The sequence below is a fragment of the Lytechinus pictus genome, chromosome 14 (genome assembly GCF_037042905.1).
Source record: "Lytechinus pictus isolate F3 Inbred chromosome 14, Lp3.0, whole genome shotgun sequence".
Taxonomy (NCBI): domain Eukaryota; kingdom Metazoa; phylum Echinodermata; class Echinoidea; order Temnopleuroida; family Toxopneustidae; genus Lytechinus; species Lytechinus pictus.
In genome coordinates, this window is record NC_087258.1 from 2,758,259 (window position 1) to 2,783,505 (window position 25,247).

At 35.9% G+C, this 25,247-nt stretch overlaps 1 protein-coding gene across 3 annotated transcripts in view; it reads right to left on the reverse strand.

Annotated features, from left to right (window-relative positions):
- Window positions 1-2,635: 2,635 nt before the first annotated feature.
- The window catches only part of LOC129276050 (echinoderm microtubule-associated protein-like 2), a 31,011-nt gene continuing 8,399 nt past the window's right edge, over window positions 2,636-25,247 (reverse strand). The window contains exons 8-23 of one of the 3 annotated variants that reach the window (XR_010295690.1): window positions 23,128-23,154; window positions 21,574-21,675; window positions 20,988-21,083; window positions 20,047-20,079; window positions 19,644-19,784; window positions 18,742-18,838; window positions 18,119-18,291; window positions 17,182-17,319; window positions 16,573-16,704; window positions 15,317-15,476; window positions 14,601-14,698; window positions 13,241-13,328; window positions 12,526-12,618; window positions 7,056-7,186; window positions 5,215-5,664; window positions 3,954-4,299 (exon numbers count right to left, since the gene is read on the reverse strand). Coding sequence is in view for 2 of the 3 variants with exons in the window: in XM_064109429.1 (XP_063965499.1) it covers window positions 5,497-5,664; window positions 7,056-7,186; window positions 12,526-12,618; window positions 13,241-13,328; window positions 14,601-14,698; window positions 15,317-15,476; window positions 16,573-16,704; window positions 17,182-17,319; window positions 18,119-18,291; window positions 18,742-18,838; window positions 19,644-19,784; window positions 20,047-20,079; window positions 20,988-21,083; window positions 21,574-21,675; window positions 23,128-23,154 (1,677 nt within the window). In the remaining variant the exon portion in view is untranslated. Of the gene's footprint in view, window positions 5,665-7,055; window positions 7,187-12,525; window positions 12,619-13,240; window positions 13,329-14,600; window positions 14,699-15,316; window positions 15,477-16,572; window positions 16,705-17,181; window positions 17,320-18,118; window positions 18,292-18,741; window positions 18,839-19,643; window positions 19,785-20,046; window positions 20,080-20,987; window positions 21,084-21,573; window positions 21,676-23,127; window positions 23,155-25,247 lie in introns of all 3 variants that reach the window. The other 2 variants (XM_064109429.1, XM_064109430.1) reach the window with 2 other exon arrangements.

Below are 25,247 nucleotides of genomic sequence, written 5' to 3' on the forward strand. Positions count from 1 at the left end.
GCGACCCTTTACGACAATGCCATCGATCACAAGATATCGCCATCACTTGTTATTCCAATGATGTAAATAAAAGAGAAAGCTCACATTAAAAAGAAAAATCTTAGTCTCGGAAATGAAAGTATAATTAGGCCAACTCTTGTTTACGATGTGTTTGACCTACCAACTCTTTCAAAACCGAAATCTGAATGAAAAAAATATTACTCTTAATATGAATCCATTGATTTTATTTTTATTTTTTTACAGTGCAAGGTAACCTGAGAAGTGAACTCTAAACTTGGTGTGGAAGTGGAAGAGGCTTCGATGTTCAATGATACGCTTTACAAAGTGGTCATATGAGTTAATGATTGGCTGAAAACTGTCACGTGATATAACATAAGATTGATCAGCTCTGATGGCTAATTCTGTTGGTGAAATAACTAAGTCCCACATCATTATATCTTATAATAATTTTTATCTGCCATTAAAATGATAACACACTTGTTACCTGTAGACGGGCCTTTAGAACAGTCCAAATGCCCTCGGCTATGACTCGGCTGCATCAGAACTGTTCTAATGGTACCTCGTGCATTGTCCACGATGATGTGTTTTATTTTGTATAATAGCATCGTTCTCTTATCATCTTGTTCATGTGTTGTATCTATCTGACTCCCCCATGGTATTCTTCTAATCTTTTACTTGTTCACACTTTCGCTTCTTTTTTATGAAAAAAACATTCCACATGTTTTGTCGTTCTGTTGTCCGATGTGTTCTCAGTTGGTATACAGCTTCCGTCTCACGACCGGGCGGTCGATCGGGAGTTCAAACCTCGGTCACACCCCGGTCACGTCAGACCAAAAGATGTTCAAAGATGGAGTTGTTGCTTCCCTGTTTAGTGTTCAACTATTCAAGGGAGAGAGCCACCGTAACGTCGATCTGGCGATTGACAACGACTGCCGGTCCCACGGTCATTTGGGCAGAAATAATTTTTTTGAATATTTATATTTCAGACCGGGAATTCAAATTGCATTTCGTACAATAAAATATGGATTTTCATTATTTTTTCTTCGTTTGTTCTCTCGTATAATTCTTTTTTTTCGTTTACACCATTATTACTACTGTTCTTTTACTCAACCTTTATCCACTCCTTATTGTGTTTTTTCCCCTCTTTTTCCTCGGGGGGGGGGGGGGATTTCCACATGGCCTGCTTACAAAACGCGCCAAATATCCTGCTACCAAAACGCGCCAAATATACTTTGGAAATGCACCCTAAATGACGTCATCGAGAACAGGGGAATCCATCAATTCTGATACCCTTTATATATAAGGATCCGATGTTTATTTCTTCATTTCATTTTTTTCTTTGAAAAAAAGTTAATAAAGCATTAATATGTTAATAAAGCCTGTAAAGTCTAACATATTGCCACTACCTATATACGTGAAAAAGATGTGCAGTAAAACGGATTCAAACATAATTATGTCAATTTGTATAGCTCTGCAACAGATAGACGAATATGGTTCTTCTTTTTTAACAAGTTCAATAAGTATAATTAGGATAGTAATTATTTTTATGCATGTTTTAAATATTGCGTATAATATCGAATATGAGAATTTGATATGTTAAATTGGTTGTTATTCACTTTTTTATTGTTAATAAATAACATAAAACGACTATAACCACCCTATCGAGTCTCGGTAATATCAGTGTATGATGATTCGCCCGTTTAAACAGCTTTTTATAGAGATATTCATTATTTTACTTTTTATATGAGGTTATCCCGCCTATACGAAGTTAAGAAAAGGGTCTACAATTTGGTGTAGACTACTGTTTCTGCTACTATTATGAATATAATTCCTTCTTATGAGAGAAAGGGGGGACAGCCAGACAAAGAGATTCAAAGAGATAGAGAGAAAGAGAAAGAGAGAGGGAGATGAAGAGAGGGAGAGAGAGGGAGGGGAGAGAGGGAGATGAAGAGAGAGAGATAGAAAGAGAAAGAGAGGGAGATGAAGAGAGAGATAGAAAGAGAAAGAGAGGGAGATGAAGAGAGAGAGATAGAAAGAGAGGGGAGAGAGGGAGATGAAGAGAGAGAGATAGAAAGAGAGAGAGAGGGAGATGAAGAGAGAGAGAGGGTAGTGGGGCAGCTTAAGGAAATCCAAAATATTTCAGAGTAAATACACATTCATATTTTGCAACTTCATGCTTTTTAACAAATTTTCTTTGATATGCACTAAATGTATAGATATTTAAATTTGCACGTTGTTATTGTGGCCAATCCAACATTTTGGTTGTCAGACAGAGCTTCTAAAAAGGAACCTTTGATTCTATATAACCTGCTATTTAATAAAAAATGAGACGAGATATGTAAAAAAAAGTTTAACAAGATTTTCGTGTGCCTGCTCGCAATGATTAATGTATGATGGCATACAAATTAAACTCTGTCCTTCCATGTGCACTATGCTTGTTAATGTAAACATGATGATTATATTTTATTCATTTGTGTTTTGCAAAAAAAATAAAATATATATATTGCACTCCCTTACCGTCATTATGTCTTGCATTAATTTCTTTAAGTGTAAATAGATCTTATAGTACGTGTTTGAAAATGATAATCGGATTCTTAAAGAATTTAAAACAAATATTACAATAAAGCATGCCATATAAAATGTAAAAATTGCCACGGTTACATTTATTTCTGATCAAGTAAAAAGCATAACGCATTATAAGAAAATTATTATTTTGAAGAGATTAATCGAGTACACACCTGGCGTATAAGGATATAGTCCATACCATCAATTTACAAATATAATGATTGATATATTATAATGTATTCAGCTTGCTTTTCATTCACTTTTCCCTCCAAATAAAAAGAAAATGCATTTTTGTCATGAAAACTGACAAAACAGTGTTTTTTCTAGGCTCTGTCTTACAAAACAGTTGCGATTGATCCCATCAACCACAACTATGGAAAGCCAACAACGTCAACATCTACAAGGCATGTTTGTTCCGAATATTTTATAGATATGATATACATGTATATTTCCACATCCATCGTTTTCTTGAAAATTCAGCGTGCTTCTTTTTGTTTACCAAAGACATGGTGCAAATTTCTTATCGAAAAATATTATGACGTTGATGGATTTCCATATACTTGATCAGATCAATTGCACCTCTTTGTAGGACGGGGCCCTGATGTACAAAACATTTATAAAATATATATTACTATTGCTTTCACAAAAACAGTGACAAAGAAAAAAAAGAACATTACAAACCATGTTCATTTGTTATATCATCCAAAAAGTGCATGGAATCGTCGCAGGAAAAAAATGAGTTGGAAGTCGGATTTTTTTTTTCATTAAGGTGCATGTGAGAAATATGGAGGAGTAGTTTCTATGAAAACCGAGATCTGATAAATCTTAAATTGAACGCACATGGCACTATACTTTTGGTTCCCGGAGGTTAATAAAAACAACAATGACATTAACGAAAGTAAGAGAATAGGTGGTGGTTGGCGAGGGAGGGGGGGGGTATGATCCACCGAAATATTTGTAATGACTGTATTCCTGGGTTAAAGCAGAGTATAGCAAAAATAAAAATAATTTGGACCAAATTAGATAGATTTAGATAGATTCATATTCAGGAATAAAAAAAATCATTCATTTCATTCGATGAAACGTTAAGAACTATCTATATTAATACATTTTAACTTCAATAAAAATATATAACTATGTATATTCATTTTCGCATGCTAACTCTTAACCAAAGATGCGCAGATCCTTCTCTTTATGTATCTACTGGGGGTGGTTGTAGAATCATTCCATTTATTCAATATATTTATTGTCGTATAAAAAATACATAAAATTCACTTCCACTTCCACTTAAAAAACAAGTATAAAATAAATATATATTTACATATACGATAATATCAGTGTCATCTAGTACATGATATAGCAATTGGCTTTTGAAATAAATTATGAATTATATTGCATTATGGAATAAGACAAACATATGACAGAATTCAAATCTTGTTCATGCTATTGTGATTGTCTATCAGGGTTCTTGTCGACATAACAGCAAAAATTTCCCAGTCTGATTAAAAGAGTCAGCATGATTTTGTGCCCTCAACCCAAGTTGCATCGTAGTCTGCAGGCACAGACCTTGATTGAAACTTTGATCAACAAGTTGGTCTTCACACAAGACTGGTATACATAAAACTTTGCTGTTTCGATTCAGGACCCCTTCAGGGGCATTCCCCGGCGCGTTAGTCAAGTGAAGGGTTTGCACAGAAGACTATCCTGGCGCGTTGGTTGGAGCATTCAATTATTCTGATAGTAAATTGCCGATTTGTCTACGCCCTCTTCGTCTGCTTTCCATTTGGTCTCATCCCACATGGTCTAATCCCACTTCGTCTACTAACCATTTGGTCTAATTGCTATTTAGCCCGTTTATCATTTTGTGTAATTTCCAGTTAGCCTATACCCATTTCGTATAAAATCCCATTTGACTTGCACCACTTAGTCTATGTGGTTAGATGAACTGTTTATTATGTACCAAAATTTCATCTGACAAAGTAAAAAAAAGAAGATAAGTAGACAAAGTAAACATTTTAGGCCTATTGTCCAAAGGCTGAATGAGAAGTAGACGAAAATGGTATTAGACCAAGTCCTATAATGTAGACCAAACGCCAATAAGCGACTAGACGGTAAACAAAATGGGTTAGCTTGTGCAGTATCAGACTATATATGAGAAGTATCCAAGTGCTTGTAGCCCGGTGTAGCGGCAGATCTGGTTCCACCGGCGGATACGGTATCCGCCGGCAGGTATCCGTTTTTTACTCTGAACCATATCTGCCGGGTTGACGCGGTTTGATTTTATTATTATTTATTTTCCTATTAAAGTAGGTGATTAAGAATGGTAGGTCCTATATCATTTTGAAGGAAATGGGTACCGTGTGAATGCAGATCGAGAAACGATAGCAAGAACGAAATCTGCCGAAGAGAAATTGACTCTGAATCCGCCGGAATTGGAACACGATCCGCCCGCAGATCTGCCAATCCGCCGCTACACCGGCAGCGATTTTTTTTTCGTCAGTCCTTATGCACCCAGCTGTTTTGGAGGCTTTGAATTAGACTACAAATCTTGGACTTGTAATTTTTCAGAGTTTTGCCTCAAATTTTAATAAAAAAATAATAACTTTGAAAGGTCGTTTAGGGCGAGATTCTTTAATAGTCTTTGAGTGCAGTGAACTCATAGTCTCAGTGCATCGTCTTACCAATCGTGCCACATCAGTCGAGCTGCATTAGGGATGTGTCGGAAATTACGCTATATTCTGTGGCCATGAATATTCACGAGGCGTAGTCTAATTAAATTAACCCTATTTTTCGTCATTCCCATACTTATTCATGAAAAAGTTACAGCTATATGGACTACAGTATACTGCCCACTCGCGTCGGGTGCACAAGCACTGACGGAAAAAATCGCAGCCTGGCGGGGCGACTGGAACAATGATCGCCATCATATTATCATAAGCTATCGGCAAGGTTGTCGAACTTGTCATTGATCTTGTCAACGAGGGTGAACTGCATGATGACGGCATCGTGACCTCCTGCTGTGATGACGTAATGGTCGTTGTACAGGAAGTGAATCGCAGTCACGTGAGAACTGTGGTGCTTTAGGTCAGTCGAACGAGCCTAAATTAAAATAAAACAAAAACAACTGAATGTTCAATTTGGCCAACTTCTTTACAGTGCTCATAAGTAAAAGCTTCTATGTTCAATGTAACTAGTTTATTATGTTATGTTATATTCATGTTAAATTGATATATTTTTGTTCCTGTTATTCATGGTAAGGGAGCACCTTGCTCGACAAGCGTAAGCTTTTTGAGGTGCTACCCGTTTTTTAACCTTTGTATATTTTATATTGTAACATCTGAAATAACTAAATGAATTGAATTGAAATCAATCCATAGATACTTTTGAATCGTTGCACATAAGAATACCACTTTAGATTGTTTTGTTACGGATTTAAAAGGATAAATATTTATGATTATACCCCATCCTACCCCTTTTGAAAAGAAATTCTGGAAATGAATCGATATTCGAAATATCATTTAAATATTTACACCAATTTTGTCATTTTTAAATACCGCTCTTTGAATAACAGACCTAAATACGTTCGACTCATGTTTACGATGTTGAAATACTCTGGATTAAAAAAAAAAGAAAACCCAAAAGACCTAATGTGAAATAGATTTCTCATGTTTTTCTTCGTTCATATAGGCATATCCTAAAAGGAAACATTCTTTATACGAAAAAATAATCATCACAGTCATGTTAAAATTATTTTGTGCTCTATGCAACCATTGTAATACGAGACACTTGAAGAATTTCAGACTTTAAACCAGTTGCAAAATCCCACCTACGCACTCCCGTCTTTCGGCAAGGATTTTATCTGTATTTGCCACTCTTCACCCAGGTACGTATTTCATAAAGCTGTTCGTAATTTACGATCGACTTCACAAACGACTGGTGATCCTTTCCTGTGGTAAATGATACACACCAAATTTTCATAGGTGTTGATTTAGTACCTAAGAAAGGGTCACCAGTCGATCGTAACTTATGAACACTTTATGAAACAACCAATGTTTCCCTGTAGAAAGGGATTTCTTGGATGCTTGAGAGCATGGGCGGACACAATATCAAAAGTCCCCCTACTATTTTTGGTCTTTTATAATGGAAAGAAATACATCATTCAAAATCGAAATAAAACATGTATTTTGGACGAGACCACCTTACTTTTTGGGTGATAGCCTTTTTTTCCTTTTGCTTGTCAATTTTCTTTTGGTCGAAATGACCTTCCTTTTTATGATAACCCTTTTTTTTTGCTTGTCAAATTTTCCAGCCCCTGGTCCCCCTAACTTTGGGGAGAGATTTCCGCCCTTGCTTGAGAGTCCGACCAGAGTAGCCATTCTAAAGCGAGGTTAGTAGTATGTAATGCTTATAAAACTTTGTTTTAAAGCGCTATAAATGACATATAATACAATAATTATATTGATCGTGACAGTCACATTGTATTTCATTACCTTATACGAGATACATGGATATCTGTAGGCCGAGATTGTACCGATGTTATTACCAGCTATGAGCATCCTGTTCTTTGTGGATCTTGCCACGGCGTCTACATCACTGCCTTTGTCTTGTCCGGGCCAAATTCCTGTGAAATTAAATGGCAATAAGAAAGGATATTAAGTATATTGCAAGGACTAAGCCCCCATCCCCGCCCTGCCCCCTTCCCGCCCCGACGATCATTAAGCTGTGCGCCAGAATAGAATACATCTTGATAGATAGCTTTATCGTAAAAATATCATTATAACCAGTATCATCATCATTATCAAATAAAAATGACTTTACACCCTTTTAAAAGAAGGAATTATATGAAAGTGTACAGTTACGTATTAGTAGGCCTATCATCAGTTTTTATGGGAAGATAATTGTGATATAAATTGCAATTATGTGAAACTGTCAATAATATTTATTAAATGGTTTTTGGAGCAATTATGCTTTTCAACTATCAGGAACCGTATAGTCATGATTATGACGATGATTATGATTTAAAATATCCCGTTTTTACGATAATAGACTAAAATCAATGTGCTCAAGTTTGAAGTTTGTTTGGCGAGATAGGTATCCTGTTCAGGGTCAGAAAAGGGGTTAATATCAAATTCAGCTGGCGCTACGCGCTCGCAATATTTGATTAGTGAGGTGTGTATCCTCTCCATCGATCACACGTACATAAGTCCTTAAAATGTTTGTGTTTTTCAAGTCAATATACATAGGCCGATCCAGGGGGCAAAGTTTTTGCCCCCCCCCATGGTGGCGCAAAAAAAGAGGAAAAAAAAAAAAAAAAGACGAAGAGAAAAAGGAAAAACTTTTAGAATAGGAATTATACCACAAAAGAGTCCTTCTTAAGTCAGTATATAAAAAAATTGAGCTCGCGCTTCGCGCTCGCATCACTGTTTAGTTATATACGCATCCCGACCTCACAGTTTTTTTTATGCGAACTAGAAGCACAAGCTGAAAATATTTTATATTCTAATCTAACAACTGAAAATGTCCTTTTCATTTCATCATTAAAAAAGTTTTCAGCTAGCGCTTCGCGCTCGCATTAATTTCTTAAAGGACAAGTCCATCCCCCCCAAAAAAATGTTGATTTGAATAAATAGAGAAAAATCAAACAAGCATTATGCTGAAAATTTCATCAAAATCGGATGTAAAATAAAAAAATTATGGCATTTTTAGATTTTGCCTATTTTTCAAAAAACAGTGATATGCACAACTCAGTGACATGCAAATGAGACAGTCGATGATGTCCCTCACTCACTAATTCCTTTGTTTTTTATTGTTAGAATTGTACAATATTTAAATTTTTAAAGATTTTACAATATGGACCAACTTGATTGGACCATTCAGTATTAAACAATGCTAATTGCTCATGTTCAGGGAGGAATTAATCGTTGTTTCACACGACAACGGAGAAAAATTGAATATTTCATATTTTATATACTAAAACACAAAATGAAGTAGTGAGTGAGTGATGTCATCAGTCTCCTCATTTGCATACCGACAATGATGTGAATATAACTGGTTTGTGAAATTAAGCGAAACTTTAAAATGTTGTAGGCCTACCTATTATTTTTGTGTATTTCATATAAGATTCTCAAAATATTCCTTTTCAGGTGTCTCGATTGTCAAGAATGAAGGCCTATGAGCTAGCGCTGTGCGCTCGCATTTTGATTGGTGAGTTCTGTATACCTATACAGTGGCGTAACTACCAGGGGGTATGGTGGGCACGTGCCCCCCCCCCCATCGGCTGCCCCCCCCCCCCCAAAAAAAAAAAAAAAAAAAAAAAAAAAAACGGGGAAAAGGAGAAAAAGAGGTAGAAAGGAAGAGAAAGGTAATGGGGAAAGAAGAAATTATTGTTTATTATAATGTTATATTATATCATAATTATGTAACATAAGAAGCATTTTTTTTCATGGCTTTATGAAACAGTTTGCTCAGGGCCTATGTCTTCATTGTTCCTGGTGCCCGCATAGACTGTTTAACGAGATGTATAATCCTGTTGTACTAAAACCTCCCATTTTCAAATCAATATACACCAAATATATTTTCCTTGCAATTCGAGTTATTATTGTTTTATGTAGTGACATTTGCTTCTTTTTCATGACTACGTAAAGGAGAATGAAAACTTTGGAACAAGATAGCTTGTGTGAAAACAGAAAAATCAAAGAAACACATTAACGAAAGTTTGAGAAAAATCAGACAAATAATGAGAAAGTTATGAGCATTTGAATATCTTGATCACTAATGCTATGGAGATCCTCAAATCAGCAATGCGACAAAGATGTGTGATGTCACTTGTGAACAACTCTCCCCATTTCTTTAGTATATATTTCACTTAAATTGCCGCTTTTATCACATCTATCAGTAGGAGGGCATGTAATACAGATTTTTAAAGAATACATCATGGTTAAAAGTTTGTATCACCACAAGAAAAAACAGAAAGAGAAATTTTGAGGGTATTTTATAGTCCATCAAAGAGAAAGTTGTTCACATGTGACATCACACATCCTTGTCGCATTGCATTATTATTTATCCAATTTTCTCAAACTTTCTTTGTTCTTATTCTTTGATTTTTCTGTTTCGACACAAGCCTACTTATTCCAAAGGTTTCATTCTCCTTTAAAGTGATTGCCCAATTTTAAGGTCTTAATATAAAACATTTCCTGTCTGTGCTATCGTTCGCATTAGTTGATTGGTGAGATGTCTGCTCTTCATGAATTCCTAAAATCAGTTCTTAACATGTCACTTTTTCTGGTCTGAATATCATTTTTTTTTAGCTCGCGCTTCGCGCTCGCATCATTTGGTTAGTGAAATACGTAAGGACTTAGTGAATTCCTACAAGCAAGCCTTAGAATGCCCTTCTTCAGGTCTGAATTTCATAATTTTTCAGCTCGCGCTTCGCGCTCGCAGTATTTGATTAGTGAGATGCGTATGATAATCATGATTACAATGACTACAAAAAGTGCTTCATATGTTCAGATGTAATTCTAACAAAATCAGCAAAGGATGCCACTATCATTAGATGACTATACTGAGATATTTATACTCTTAATGGATACCTAAAATATAGTCCTTAAAATGTCCCTGTTTGGGGTCAACATATACAAAAATTTCAGCTCGCGCTTCGCGCTCGCATTGTTTGTTTAGCGAGACAGGTACGTATCACGATTACAAAAAATTTGCTTATAATGTCCCTTTTAGGTCTGAATATCAAAAATTTTCAGCTCGCGCTTCGCGCTCGCATTATTTAATCAGTGAGGTACTTATCCGTTTAATGGCATTGCATGTCCTTAAAATTTCTCTATTAGGTCAGTATACCTGGCAACTGAGCACGCTCCCTAAGTGACACCAAATTTGTGGTGGTGCCCCCCCCCCAATGCCGTGACCCACGGTACGCCACTGTACCTATATATTCTATAACAAACTACTTGAATTCCCCCCATTTAAAAATTTCGGATCGCGATTTGCGCTCGCATTATTTGCTATAAATGTATCAACCCATGAATGCTGTTCATGATTACAAAAAATATAAAATATCCAGTTTTTCAGGCCTCATGCACTGTCAACAAATTTTACGCACTCATTAGGCTTATTAGATTAATAAATATAAAATAAAAAAATTTATGAATTCATAACTAAATTGTCCCTTTTTCAGAAAAATATATCGACAAGTTTTAGGAAGAGGAATAGAAGATAGGCATCATTTTTATATATTGACAAAATGTCCTTACTAATAGGCCTAAAATGTCTCGATCCTAGTTTAAAATAATAATGAAATATCAGCTCGCGCTTCGCTCGCATCATTTATTAAGTGCTTTCCACGTCCACTTCACAATTCCCCTATTCATACAGTGCTTTAAATATTGCTTAAATTGAGCCATTTCATATCGGAATTTCAAATATTATTTCCAGCTCGCGATCCGCGCTCGCATTATTTATTTCATGATGAAAAATGAAATGTATTCAGAATGCCCAGATTCTGTCGAACTCTAAAACACGTGCACGCATGTTTATTGAGATACGCATCTTGATCTTATTAAAAACAAGCTAAAATTATCCAGTTTCAGATCAGAATATCAAAAATGTTCTGCTCGCGCTTTGCGCTCGCATTATTAATGTAGGAAGATACAAAAAACTACCCATCATTTTTCATGAGTGACAAAATATGAATCGAGTGTCCCGTTGGGGGTTTGAAATCGAATTTTTTAGGTTGGAATATCAAAAATGTTCAGTTCGCGCTTCGCGCTCGCACTATTTAATCGTTGAAATATGTATCGTCTTAATGGCTAATTCAAAACTTCCTTAACAGGTCCCTTTTCGACCAGGCCAGAACGCACATTAAAAAATTCTGCTCGCGCTTCGCGCTCGTAGTAATTATCTAGTTACATACGCATCTTGTTCAGGTTCACAAACATTGCCCAGAATGTTCAATTTTCAGGTCAAAATACATGAAATTTAATTATTTTTTTTATCTCGCATAGGGCTTATGAGATTATTGCACATTAATGTTGTTTATAAAGTAAAGCTAGGAAATGACTGCTAGGACATGGGCGTTTTGCCCCCCCCCAAAAAAAAAAAAAAAAAATCACGACCAAGAAAAAAAAAGAGAGAAAAGGAAAGGGATAATGGTGAAATATAATGTTATTTTCCAAATATTATGTCAAATATATCGCGCTTCGCGTTATCATTATTTATTTAGGCCTTGTGAGATACCTCAATGTGTTTTAAAAAATAAAATTTCGGAATTTCTTTAACTTCTACCACACCCTCCCCCATTTTATTTTTTATTTTTTATCTTGGTGCCCTCTACAAAAGTTCAACAAGCCCCCCTCCGTGCAACCCTGCTGAATAAATCACAGATTCGGCACTGATGAGGAGATTGAGTCGATTGCTTCGAGATTGCATTATTCCCAAGAGGTTATCATTGATATTATTGAAGGCTATTCTCAACAACTAGTAAAGAAACTACAGCTCCCGTTCACACAATATTCTAGTAGGGCCAACTCTGGTGAGAAGTTAAACCAAATTTAGACCCCCAAAAATCGCTCGCGCTTCGCGCTCCCATTGATATTACATTATATATTCATGGATTTTTTTTCCAAGAACACATTAAAAAAGTGGTCTTTAATTGCCTTTTTTAAAAATGTGATGATGTAATAAGATAATTCAAAATACATTTAAGGCATTTAAGTTACATTTAAGTTAGCCTGGCCGGGAGGGAGGGGGCGCCATTTTTCGAAAAGTACACATGGGCGCCAAAAATCAGGTCAAATTTGGGCCCCCCTCCCCACGAAATCTTGGATCCGCGCCTGGTAAAATTAGTAGTAGAAGTAGTAGTAGTTGTAGTAGTAGTAGTAGTAGTAGTAGTAGTAGTAACAGTAGTAGCTGTAGAAGAAGAGAACAGCTGTATTTTTTATGACAATCTCTTACCTAATACTGAATATCCTAGTATACAATTATGTGTATCCCATTCGACATCCCTTGTTGTATTGGCTTTCACACGATGTAGATTCTCAATATCCCCTATAAAGGAAACAACAACGTAATTACTCACCAATAATAATGATACTACTACTAATACTAATACAACTAATAATAATAATAACAACAACAATGATAATAATAATAATAATAATAAGAAAAAAAATCCATACTTTATTGTTCAAAACAGAAATAATCAGAAACAGAAATCCTCCAAAAATTAAATTTTGGCCCAATTCATCGTAGGCCCGGCAGCCACTGTGCAACGCCAGAATAAAATAGAATAATGAAAATGATAACGATAAATGATATGCCACATTAATATAGTGCTTAATACAGTGCGTCTAAGCACTGCATAAGCACTCTTGACGCAAACTAATTGAATTGATATAATCATGAGTCAGCTTAGAGCAACTGATAATTGTAGTGTCATATATCATTTTCTGGTCAGTGATGACCGTATTCTAGTTTTAATTTGACCAAACTGACTCTAGTCATATCGAATAAAGAACTTTGTGAAGACTTGGAAAATATATCAGCTATAGAATGAATCGAACATTTTATGATCTGTTTGCAATCCAACTCTCTGAAAAATTTCTCGAATCAGTGAAATTGAGGTTATTTATGTAGTAATTTGAGGAGTAAAACTTTGGTGCACACTTACAAAATAGAAGGTCGTAGTTGCCCGAAACGCTTTGGAGAAAGGCGCCATCTTCCGACCAATCGAGGTGAGTGATAAAACTACCATGACCCTGAAACCAACGATCATAATACACAAATCAAGGCAAGTCGTTAAAGGACAAGTCCACCCCAACAAAAAGTTGATTTGAAAAAAAGGAGAAAAATTCAACAAGCAAAACACTGAAAATTTCATCAAAATCGGATGTAAAATAAGAAAGTTATGACATTTTAAAGTTTCCCTTATTTTCACAAAACAGTTATATGCACATCCTGGTCGGTATGCAAATTGGCAGACTGATGACGTCACCCACTCACTATTTCTTTTGTATTTTATTATATGAAATATGAAATATTCTAATTTTCTCTTCCTTGTCAAGTGAAACAAAGTTTCATTTCTCCCTGAACATGTGGAATTACCATTGTTTTAACAGTTTATGGTTAAGTTAAGTTGGTCCTTGTCAAATCTGTAAAAATTGAAATATTGTATTATTCAAAAAAAAAAAAAAAAAAAAATAGTGAGTGATGGACATCATCGACTCTCTCATTTGCATATCACTGAGTTGTGCATTTAACTGTTTTGTGAAAAATAAGCGAAACTTAAAAATGTCATATCTTTCTTATTTTACATCCGATTTCGATGAACTTTGCAGCGTTATGTTTGTTTGATTTTTCTCTATCGATTCAAATCAACAATTTTCTGGGGTGGACTTGACCTTTAACTACGGCCATCGTAATAAAGGTAAATGGGTCACATTGGGGACACACCATGCACTATATTCACATCAGGATTAGATCAATATAGGAATATAATTATGCAGTCATGTACGACATCGAACGAAATATATCGAAAAAACAGGTTTACTCCACGCACTGTAATTAGTAAAATTTTGACAGTTTCACTGTGATACATTTCCCATTGCATGACAGTAAATCGCATCACAATAAGCAGGGGACAAGGTGCAGTTTGCACAAATTCACTGCATCAAGATCGCCGAGGACAGCTTTCAATTTCCTCTTCTGGTGACGATCTTCAATTCGTTTAAAGTTAAAGGAAAATTGTTGCCTCCATACGATATTTTTCAGCTTCGCCTCATCTTAATATCCCTATTTTGATTAGTCACCAATAGCTTTAATAGAGAGATAGGAGGAAGGGCGCAGTTAGTTTTGGAAATTATGGCGACCATTATTATAATTTTTTTTGGGGGGGGTGAAGCTTGCCAGAATATTTTCTGACTGTTCGTTCTGAAAATGGTAGTGAGAATACACCTCTTTTTATTCTTGGTTGTAAGAAGATTTAACTATCCCCTCACCAAAAATACCCCAGGTACATCACTTCTACTCACCTCTAAGACACCTAGTTTCCTGTAGACATGGCCGTCATCCATAACAGAGAAGATATAAATACAATGATCATGTGATCCCAGAGCAAGAAACGTACCATCTACGATAAAAAAGACATCAATAAAATATTACTCAGATATCAGCTCTTTAAAGGTAGGCGGACATTGCGAAACACTTTGCGCGAGGTTTAGAAGTAATGGGAGCCAATGTACGTAGTTTTGTCTACTGAAGAGCGTTTCAATAAGATGTGACCGTTATGCTGTCAAATCTGATTGATTTTCTTCAATTTTGAATGGCTGAGAAGCACAAGTGTTTCACTGCTACCATAGTTACTATCAGATAAAATAGACTTTGTAAGATAAATAGTTTAACATCAGATAACGCTTACCAATAATCATCGTCTTTAAAAATGAAAACCATCATCATCAATTTTAAAATCCTTCTCCTCTTCATGATCAATACCATTAAACCCTCGTCACCATCGCTTCTAATACCAGCACCACTGTCATCTTTAAGATCGTCGTTATCATAATCATTTTCATCATCATCGTAATCATCATCATCATCATCATAACTACTACCATAATTCCTATCACCATGACAACCATCACCATCATCATGATCGTCATCATCATCATCATCATTATCATCAATACCACCATCACCTCCACCGCCATCATCATCACCACGACCATCACCACTACCACTACTAGTTTACCTGAGGAATACTGGATAACATCTATCTGTTCTTTGCCAAGCTGAACGGAAGTGACGTGCATCCCATCTTCTGAGCTATGTACTATGAATCGACCACCAGTCGTACCCACAGCTAACACATTTCCAGATGGTTGGCTAAACGCACAACACACGCAACATTTCTGAAAGATAAATTTACAATGAAACAACCACGAATAATTAAATAGTATGTTTTCACATTTTACATACATGTACATTAAATACCATCTAAGGCCAATTAAATAAATAGTAGCAGTCATACTCAGCTCTTAAAGTAAACTTAGCTTGATTTTTAACTCGGGGGGGGGGGGGCAGTAAAATATACTGCTGTACACACGCGTGACCCCAAGAAACACGTTTAAAGTGGTGTTTTTTTTTCAGTTTTGGACGCGGGCCGTGCGTGCACTCGTTAAGGGTATCAAAAACACCGATTTTTTTTAAAGGTAGTTTTGAAAGACTGGTCAATGGTCAATCGCAGGGTCAAACGTATTCACGGTGTTTTTTCCAAAGCTTTTTTTAAAACTAGCCAAACGTGTTTAGGGTATGTTGTTTTTTCCCCCAAGCTTTTTTCCCCGGGGTCATATTCTGGCGACAACTTGTTTAGGGGTCAAAATGTGTAAATAAAGCCCGCGAAAAAATTGTTTAGGGGTCAAAATGTGTAAATAAAGCCCGCGAAAAAATTGTTTAGGGGGTTATTTTGCGCACAGAGAAAAACTCGTTTAGGAGGTGTTTGGAAAAAATTGGTCACGCGTGTGTACAGCAACACATTTGACTGCCCCCCCCACCGGGATATTTAATCGTTGCAAGTAAAGACAACTATTTGCATTAAGGAAATAGGGGGTGGGGGGGGGGGGGTCATGAAGCAAATGGTAATTTTTCACTGACAAATAATATAAACAATCTTTGTCAGTGAAAATCACTGCAAAGACCCTTAATGAAATGCTTTCCTGGATTAAACCGAAATACGAACAAGCGACATTTTCTCTTTATAGAATTATATGCCTAAATCGTGTAAATCAATGAACAAAATTTGTGCATTAATCGACAGGCACAAAACATAAATATCCTGAACTCTTCGTAGTTCTCTTGACTTTTTGGTTATATAAGCTATGTGTCTGTTTTAATTAGTTACACTACGATTCTATTTCATCTTAGGATGTGCATTTATTTAACTCATTTTGCTTTATTTCGACTTGTTATATTCTCTTAATTATTTCTTGTTTGTTTGTTTTTGTATACCTCAACATGAACTTTCCATGACAGACGATGGACGTCAGCGCGCCAACTGATCACGTGTTGATCATAACCAGCTGTAGCAAATACCGGTTTAGTAGGGTGCGCCGCCAACGACCAAAGCTCTTCACTGTGTCCCTTTAAACAAACGAAATATAGATTAAATTGAATTAAATATATTACCGATTCTCACTGTCAAATACATTTGAATGAAACATTACATTGAAAACTGTTTACCGGAGCTAACATAATTGTAACATATACTATAAATCGAGGTTAGCCCAACAAAATATATTTTAAACAACATTATCATATTTTAAAGAATATTCTAAAATAAAAAGATGACAAAATCATCAATGTCTTCATGATCGGGTGTATGGATTTGAGTACAGATCATCGCACACTAGGCCTATATGATTAAATATATTGAACTGAAATTGAACACAATATCAAAACCAAAAAAAGTTATTCTGTCCCAATAGACGAATTCATGCCGGATAAATGATACATTATATTCAGATTTCATTCATCAAAACATAAAATAAACTATATTCTATTTATTAAGAAAAAAATATGTAATGTTCATGACTATGATGGCTCTGTAAATACCCATACCTGTAACACATATTTGAATTTCGTCTGAAGTGACCCCTCCATGATATGGTTCCGGGTCGTTCCTATGGCAATTAGACCATCCGGACTTCCGGGGTTCAGTGGAGTGATGGTCCTGATGCCACCAGCGTTCTCGGGAAACTGGAATGAAGGGAAGAAGAGAAACTGTGATTAGATATTTGTGTGACAGAAAAGTAACAATTAATTTTTTTTTTAGGCCTATCCAGTTAATCTACCAGTGCATGGTCCCCAAAAAACATAAAGTTACTATATTACCCCCTTCTAATCTGAGCACCTACAGGTAGGAGATACAAGATCTCAGATCCCAATGTTTTTTATATATAAGTCTTTGGTTTAAATCAGCAGAGATCTGAACCCATGACCTCCCATTCATGGTTGGCACTCAAACACTGTACCAACATACTCAATGTGAACCAATGAGTAGCAAATATTCTTATAATGTATAATATCTGCTTATGACAGACCAGAAAAATAAAAAATTGCACCTGCCCGTGGAAGATGGTCCCAGTAAGATATTGCTGATGAGGTGCCAATTGCCCCGATTTTTTCTTAGGGTGTACTATCTGATGTTATCCATTTTTGCTGTATGGTATGAACCAATCATTGAATTTGACTCTATCAGCCCCGTAACCAGTCATTTCAATTAGGGGATTCGGGATATGAACGTGGGCTTTAAAATAAATAAATAAAAAAATAAAAAAATAAAAAAAGGTCTTTGATCAAAGATGTTTAGAATTATGTTTTAGAAAAAAACAAGCAAACAAACAATAAAAAGTTCATCAGCAAAACTTTTAGCTCGATTGCCCCACAACAATTCTTTCCCTCTCCTATTTTGTCCCTACTTTTGACCCCCCCCCCGAACCCTCCTAGCTACGGGCTTGCTCATCATCCATCCTCCCATTTCATTATATATACTTACAAGTCTTTCAACTTTTGATGAGGTATAGCCGCTATGAGAGTCCCAAGCCAGCAATCTCCTGTCCAACCCGCCACCTGACAGCAAGGTACCATCTTCTAGCATACATAGGGCGAATACACTACGCTCATGGGCATGCTGGACCATGTAGCGTAGCTTAAACGTGAAGTCGGTGTCTGTGTTGGAACATCAAAGAAATAAAAAATGGGTTAAAAAATCTATATCTAAGTTAGATAAACCACTTTGAATTTTTAGTATGATAAGTATTACCATGATAGCATATCATCTCAGTTTAAGTTCAGGTTAAGACATTCTCTTAATCTAAGGGTTCTTTTACCTCAATCCCCTAAAATATCAAAACATTTTGAATTAAGTCGATTCTATGATACACGATTTGTAATAATTATGAAACATAAAATAGTTATTTTACATTTTCACGCTGGTAAAAACAGTTTTAATGGTACCTTTTGATATACAGTTCTGATCAATACTGTTGGAGGTGATTTTGGTTGACTAATTTGTTTTGAGCCAATCAGATTCCAGAAGTTTAGTAGCTTATAACCAAAGCTCAGTGATGATTTTGCTTCATAGAATACTTCCCTGGTTATATCTGATGGTTTACTTACCCTTCTCCCAGACTGTAATGCATCCACTAGAGTCTCCTGTTAGTACGTCACCGGTGTGCGAAAACTCGATACAGGTTACATACGATGGCTTTTCTCCCTGCATAGAAATTGAAATGATTTCATTATTACTAACAACATCGTCCTGCATCTTCTCATACCATGTCAGAATTCTCGTCATCACATTGCCACTAACACCACCACCACCACCGGCCATCACCACCACCATTACCATCTAAACCATCCCAATCACAAATCTCATTACCACCATCATCACCATTATCATCATCATTATCATCATCAGCATCGTAATCATCACCAGCACCGCCACCTTAATAACCATAATTTTCTTCATCATCATCGTCCTCCTCCTCATCCTTGCCATCGTCCTACTCCTCATTATCGTCATCATCACTTCAAATTATCATCACAATCACCAATATTCTTCGCTCTCATTGTCCTCTTCCTATTTGTCTTTTATTTCTTTTCTATCCCCTCCCCATCCTTATCTTTCTGATTGGTCTCATTGTACCTCTATTTTCTCTCTCCTCCTCGTTTTCATGTCTCCTCTTCCCTTCTTCATTTTACTTTTGTTTATTTTGTATTTCTTCCTCCCCTCCTCTTCCTGATCAGTCGCTCCCGCCAATTCTTCGTCATTATCTCTCTCCTCCATCACTTCTCCTCCCCTCCCACTTCCTCTCCTTCTCTTTCTCTTCCTCATCTTTTTCATATTCATCCTCTTCTTTTCTTTTTGTTTCTCATCTTAATATGTCTCCTCCTTTTTCTATCTCCTCTTCATATCTCTCTCCTTCTCCTCCTCGTCCTCATCTGTCTTTTTCTCCTCTTCTCCTTCTCCATTCCCCTTCTCCTCTCATCTTCTCCGTCTTCCTCTTCTCTTTACTTACATCCCATGTCCCACTCCTTTTATCCCTGACCAGTCGGTTGTCAGTCAGGGTCCAGAAATAAAGATGTTGTCTTCCAGCCGTTACGACCGTGGTGTCATCAAAAGGATGAAAAGCGCCACATACGACAGCGTCCGTACTAGCCTGAAAGAAAAGAAAGAAGTCGAAATTAAGGGTTTAAATGTGATCGAAGAATAATGTGATTGCAATACATTCGAATAACTTCTTATCTATTTAAAATCCATTAATATATTTGAATAGAGACGCTATGATACCAATAGGCCTATTTTATCTACCTAAATCAGTTATTTTCAGATCGATTACAAGTGCATTCAAAGGAACATAGACCAAAGAATCCTTATTTCGTTTGAAGATACATTTTAATTTGAAATATTTCATAACATACCTGGTTTGACGCGGCATCGTATAACGTGTAATCCTGCCAAAATAATTCAAAAAATGAAGAAACGTGTAAGGCAATTGGAGATAGGGGTTGACGAATATACAATGACATAGAGAGGTACATGACTATTACTCAAGAATGCACACAACTTTCACAGTCCTAGAACATAGAAAACATTTATCTCGTAGGAAACATTAAATAGTTGAGATGTCAAAATAAATAAAATTCTAGCATCAAGTTTAGCATTAAGTACGGTCAATAAAAGTGACCTGTATAGATGTAGGAATTTTCATCTACTGGTGCCCTGTCATTTTGAAATGATGAACAAGTTATTGCAGCGGATTGTCTTTTGGAGATAAAGCTAATCATTAAAATTTAAGCTACACGAAAAAAATATACATCTAAGTAACAGAATTTATATCGAGGATGCTTTACCCTTTCAACAAGTTTTCCTTTAAACAGATGGTAAGTTCGTAACCGGATGCACAGTAGAAAAAAGTGTCAATTGGAAGACGTTTACTATTAATATTCTTTTGATTTATATTAACCCCAAAACTATTAATGATTTTATATTTCTTCATGCTTTGTATATTTGTATAATGCTATTTTGATATTTCTTATTAAGTATTACTGTACTTAATGTTTCATACTGTTTGTTTTTATATGTAAAAGTTCTGTACAATTCAGCTCTTGCTGCGAACAGTCTTGAAAAAAATACCATTATTATTATATTATTTCGAAAAGTCTTAAGAACATACCCCAAATCAGATCAGGGATGAATTTGAAAATGAAAAAATCAAGGCAATTTCAAAATAAATTTAAAGAAACATACACGGTCATGCAATATGTAAACGAGTAAAATGAGTAAAATAAAGTAGAACAACTGCTAATTTACGTAATGATTCCGTTGTTTTTATTTTGTTTTGTTTTGTTTGCGGACTTACACTTGATTTAGTGTAGATACGATCCTCCTGCCATTGCCACACACTAATCACGTGATCAGAACCCTGTTCAACCGCCATGAGCCACTCTCCATTGTTCTGAAAGAATCAAAGGAAATAATACGAGTGATAATACTAATCATTAATAAAAAGAAACAACATTTTACAGATAGTAAGTCGCCCTAATTTTTAATTTGCTGATAATCTACGTTCTCGTCTAGATACGATTTCTAGGGAGGGTCACTGTGGGGCGCGTGCCCCGCAATTAATTGGCCCAAAGTTATAACTACCCTACGGTGATTTTGCCTCTCTAACCCCCTTAAAGGTAAATTTGAGGGAAGTTTTTCCAATTTGCTTCTTGCAGTCTTTTTAGCGGCATAGACACTTTTGGGTCACAGACATTACGCCAAACTCTGACAAACTTGTGTACTGACTATTCGTGTATATATACATTTTTTCAGATTTGTAGTTTTGCTGACGGGACATTTCGATTTTGTTAAAATATTCTAAAAGTGAGATGATCGGATTTACACAAACAGGATAGACAGTTAATAATCAATTACTGCTAGAGATGATGATTGTTTTATACCTCGTTTGAGAAGCTGAGACAGGCGATGCCTTCCGCGAAGAAATCCAGGCCCAGGATGGCGTGTGTACAGAGCGATTGCACCTCCCATACTCTAATATGTGCCTGTTATGAATAGAAGTGATCAATTATACGATAATATACAATGATCAGGTGATGGTTATTTTCTTATATGACCTAAGGAATCTGTCGCAAGTCACCTGGAATGTGTGTGTCATGAGGCTTGCTAACGAGGCTCTTGCTTTACGCCATTCATAATGACAAAATCGAACTTCGGATACCATGTTGAATTTCTGGTCAAAATTATTAATATAAATAACGGCCAATGCCATAAAATATACACGTCCGATCTTCCTCGATGTTTTGTGGGGTTTTCTTTAATGATTTTTATAGCTTATATGAAAGATCGCAATGTTCTCAAATTTATCAGTTTAGTAAAGTAAGAATGAAGGAAATGAATTTCGTACGTACAAAAGTGGTTGATTGTTAATGGAATTGCCCATTATGTCTGGCTATTTCTGCACAAACCCAGTACAAGTGTTGGATTTCTGCACTAAACTATAGATCGAATGACGAGCGAATGCGAACAGATGAATTATAGTCAGCTGAATTTCTGGTTAAAATGAATGCTTGAAAGTTTAGTACATTTCTGCATAAAGCCAGTACCGGAATAAATTGTAAATTGGTGATATTGGATTTTTTGTGATACCACGATATGATATTTTGAATAGACTGCTGAATTACTGCACAAAACTAACGCTTGAAATATTGTGTATTTCTTTTAAAAAAAAACCCAATAACTAGAGCTTTGATTAAGCGTTGACTTTCTCCACTAAACTAGGTATATATCTCGAATACCGAGTGCCACACATCAAATAGCCGGCTGAATTTCTTAAAGAAATTCATGCTTGAAATCCCTGTTTAATTCTGCACAAAATTAAAGCTCGATTAAGCTGTGAATTGGTGATAAGAACGATTTTATCTACAAATTAATCTACATGTATAGAGTGATTCGTGGAAGCTAATCACTATTATTGATATTAAAGGAAATAATTTTCGTTTATACTAACTAACACTCAATACATGTTTATAATAGATGTGTAACAGATATTGACTGCTAGACTGTGTTAGACAGTATTCCCTGGACCACCATATTGGGCTATTAATTTGAAAATATAACCCTTTGGATAAATAAAAACTCTGGCGGTGTATCATACCCCTAACAGTCAATATCTGTATAATATCACACACGTAACTATACAGTGAATTAGTATATTACATCAGTTTTCAGATAAAGAGATAGAAAAGTGATATCGAGACTTATATATGGATTCGTAGAAAATTTCAAACTCATTTAAGTGACATCTAAAAGAGCAAACAAGTTTGTTTTCGTATTTGTTCAGAGTTGTGCATATAGACAACTAAACTGATGTCACAAAACAGTTACTGTAAAATGCATAATATGGTGCAAGTGCAGGATGTTTAGATAAGGAGTCTATATGATTTTTTAGAGGGTGCGACATTTTGTGCAATTTATTTGTTACTATGGTTACTTACGCAATGACACGCAGCGACGTCTGACGGCTTTATAAGAAGTAAATATCAACCGCATAATTAGTGGTCTTACTTATCAACTTTACAAACAAAATCAATATTCACTGAGGTCGACAAAACACAATTAGTATGAACGAAAACGGGGCAAATATTACGAATTATAAAATGGTAATTTGGATCTGAATCATATGACTGGCTGAAATCTATCACATGACTTGTCACTTATTTACCTAACATGACAATTTGCCAATGAATGATACCAAATACTGGTTCTATTGAATCGTGGTCATGGTTTTGAGAGGTTTTTTCTCCATGAAATGACAAGGATCCACACACAACATACTGTTAATAATTTTGTAAAATAGGAACCCCGTCTAACCATTATCTATACGAATCTAACCAAATGGAAAGAACACAATTTCACACAATGTGTTCATATTGTGTTCATCGTGTGCTCATAGTGTGTTCACAGTGTGTTCTAAGTGTGGTCACAGTGTGTTCACAGACTGTTCACAGTGCGTTCCGTCCATGGTGTGTTCACAGACTGTTCACGGTGTGTTCTCAGTGTGTTCACAGTGAGTTAACTGTGTGTTCACAGTGAGTTTACAGTGTGTTAACAGCGAGTTTACAATGTGTTCACAGTGTGTTCACAGTGTGGTCACAGTGTGTTCACATTTTGCTCACACACTGGAATATGTGAAGATGTGATTCACTCTGTTAAAATGCCAAAATTCAACAGTGCAAATGTGATTTCATACTTTGAAAACCTCACCAGTAAGAGAGTACAAAGTTTGATGGGAGAGATGAATATGTGATTCACGCTTAAAATACTCACATTGCACAGTGCAAAAAAACTAATTTTACATTGTTGGCACCGAGACAGTATGAGTGAGTGTTCAAAGTGTGTTAACATATATATATAAATGTGATTCACACTATTAAAATACTAAAATCTAACAAAGGTGATTGTGTTTTACACTGTGAACACACTGTGTGCACACTGTTTACACACTTTTAACACACTTTGAGCACACTGATCACACTCGGACCACACTGTGGGACATTACGAACTCACTATGGACACACTCTGACCACACTGTGTGCACACTGTGGGACACACTGCGAACACACTCTGAACACACTGTGAACTCACTGGGAACACACTGTGAACACACTATGTGACACACTATGAACTCACTGTGAACTGTGATCACACTGTGTGACACACTATGAACACACTGTGATCAAACTTTGAACACCCTGTGACATCACATGAACATTCTGTGAACACACTGTGAACATAATGCTACCACACTGTCGGATTCTGTGTTCTTTCCTGCATAGATGAAGCATTTAATACTTAAACAGACATTTAATGTTAACAACTTCCATACAATGCTACCAGTCCTTGCAGGAAGGGGTTGCATTTGAACGCAACCTTTAGCAATCTCGCACATATCCCAAGTATGAGCTTCTAATTTGTTGAAAATCTGGTTGCGTTTAATTTTTAGAGTTGCCTCTGACTTAACCCTTTCTGACAAGGACATTGTATCTGAGTGAGCCTGTAGATCGATTTTTCATTTTTTATCGATTTACATAATGCACGATGAGACAAGGAGAAATGAACGTTGTATGGTATAAATAGAAAGACCTTGAAAATGATAAGCCTTTTATTCATTTGAGATTGGTTGATAACAAAGGGCCCTGATAAATTGTCAGGGTATGATATATGTGAAATAATTGTGTTTATTGTTATGTCGAGTGGAAATAAACATTATGAATATGTCTGTGGAAGAGAAGAGAGATATGAATTACGACCAGACCGATGGAGTTAGGGCTAGTGAGGAAGATATAAATATAAATCTACTATTATGCCTGTTTATGAAAGGGCAAAAAGGAGAGGGGATGGGGAAATATGAATATAAAAGGAGGTGGATGGTGAGAAAATAAAAGACAGTTTGGAAAAGAGCTAGAGAGAGGAAGAGGAAGAGAGAGGGCAAGAGAGAGTAACAAATATGGGGAATATAATTATAAACATGGATTCAATCATGTCAACTGATAACGTATCAACGTCTTCAAACAAAAAAGTCGATAAAAATGGACATAAAAAATCAATTCTGATC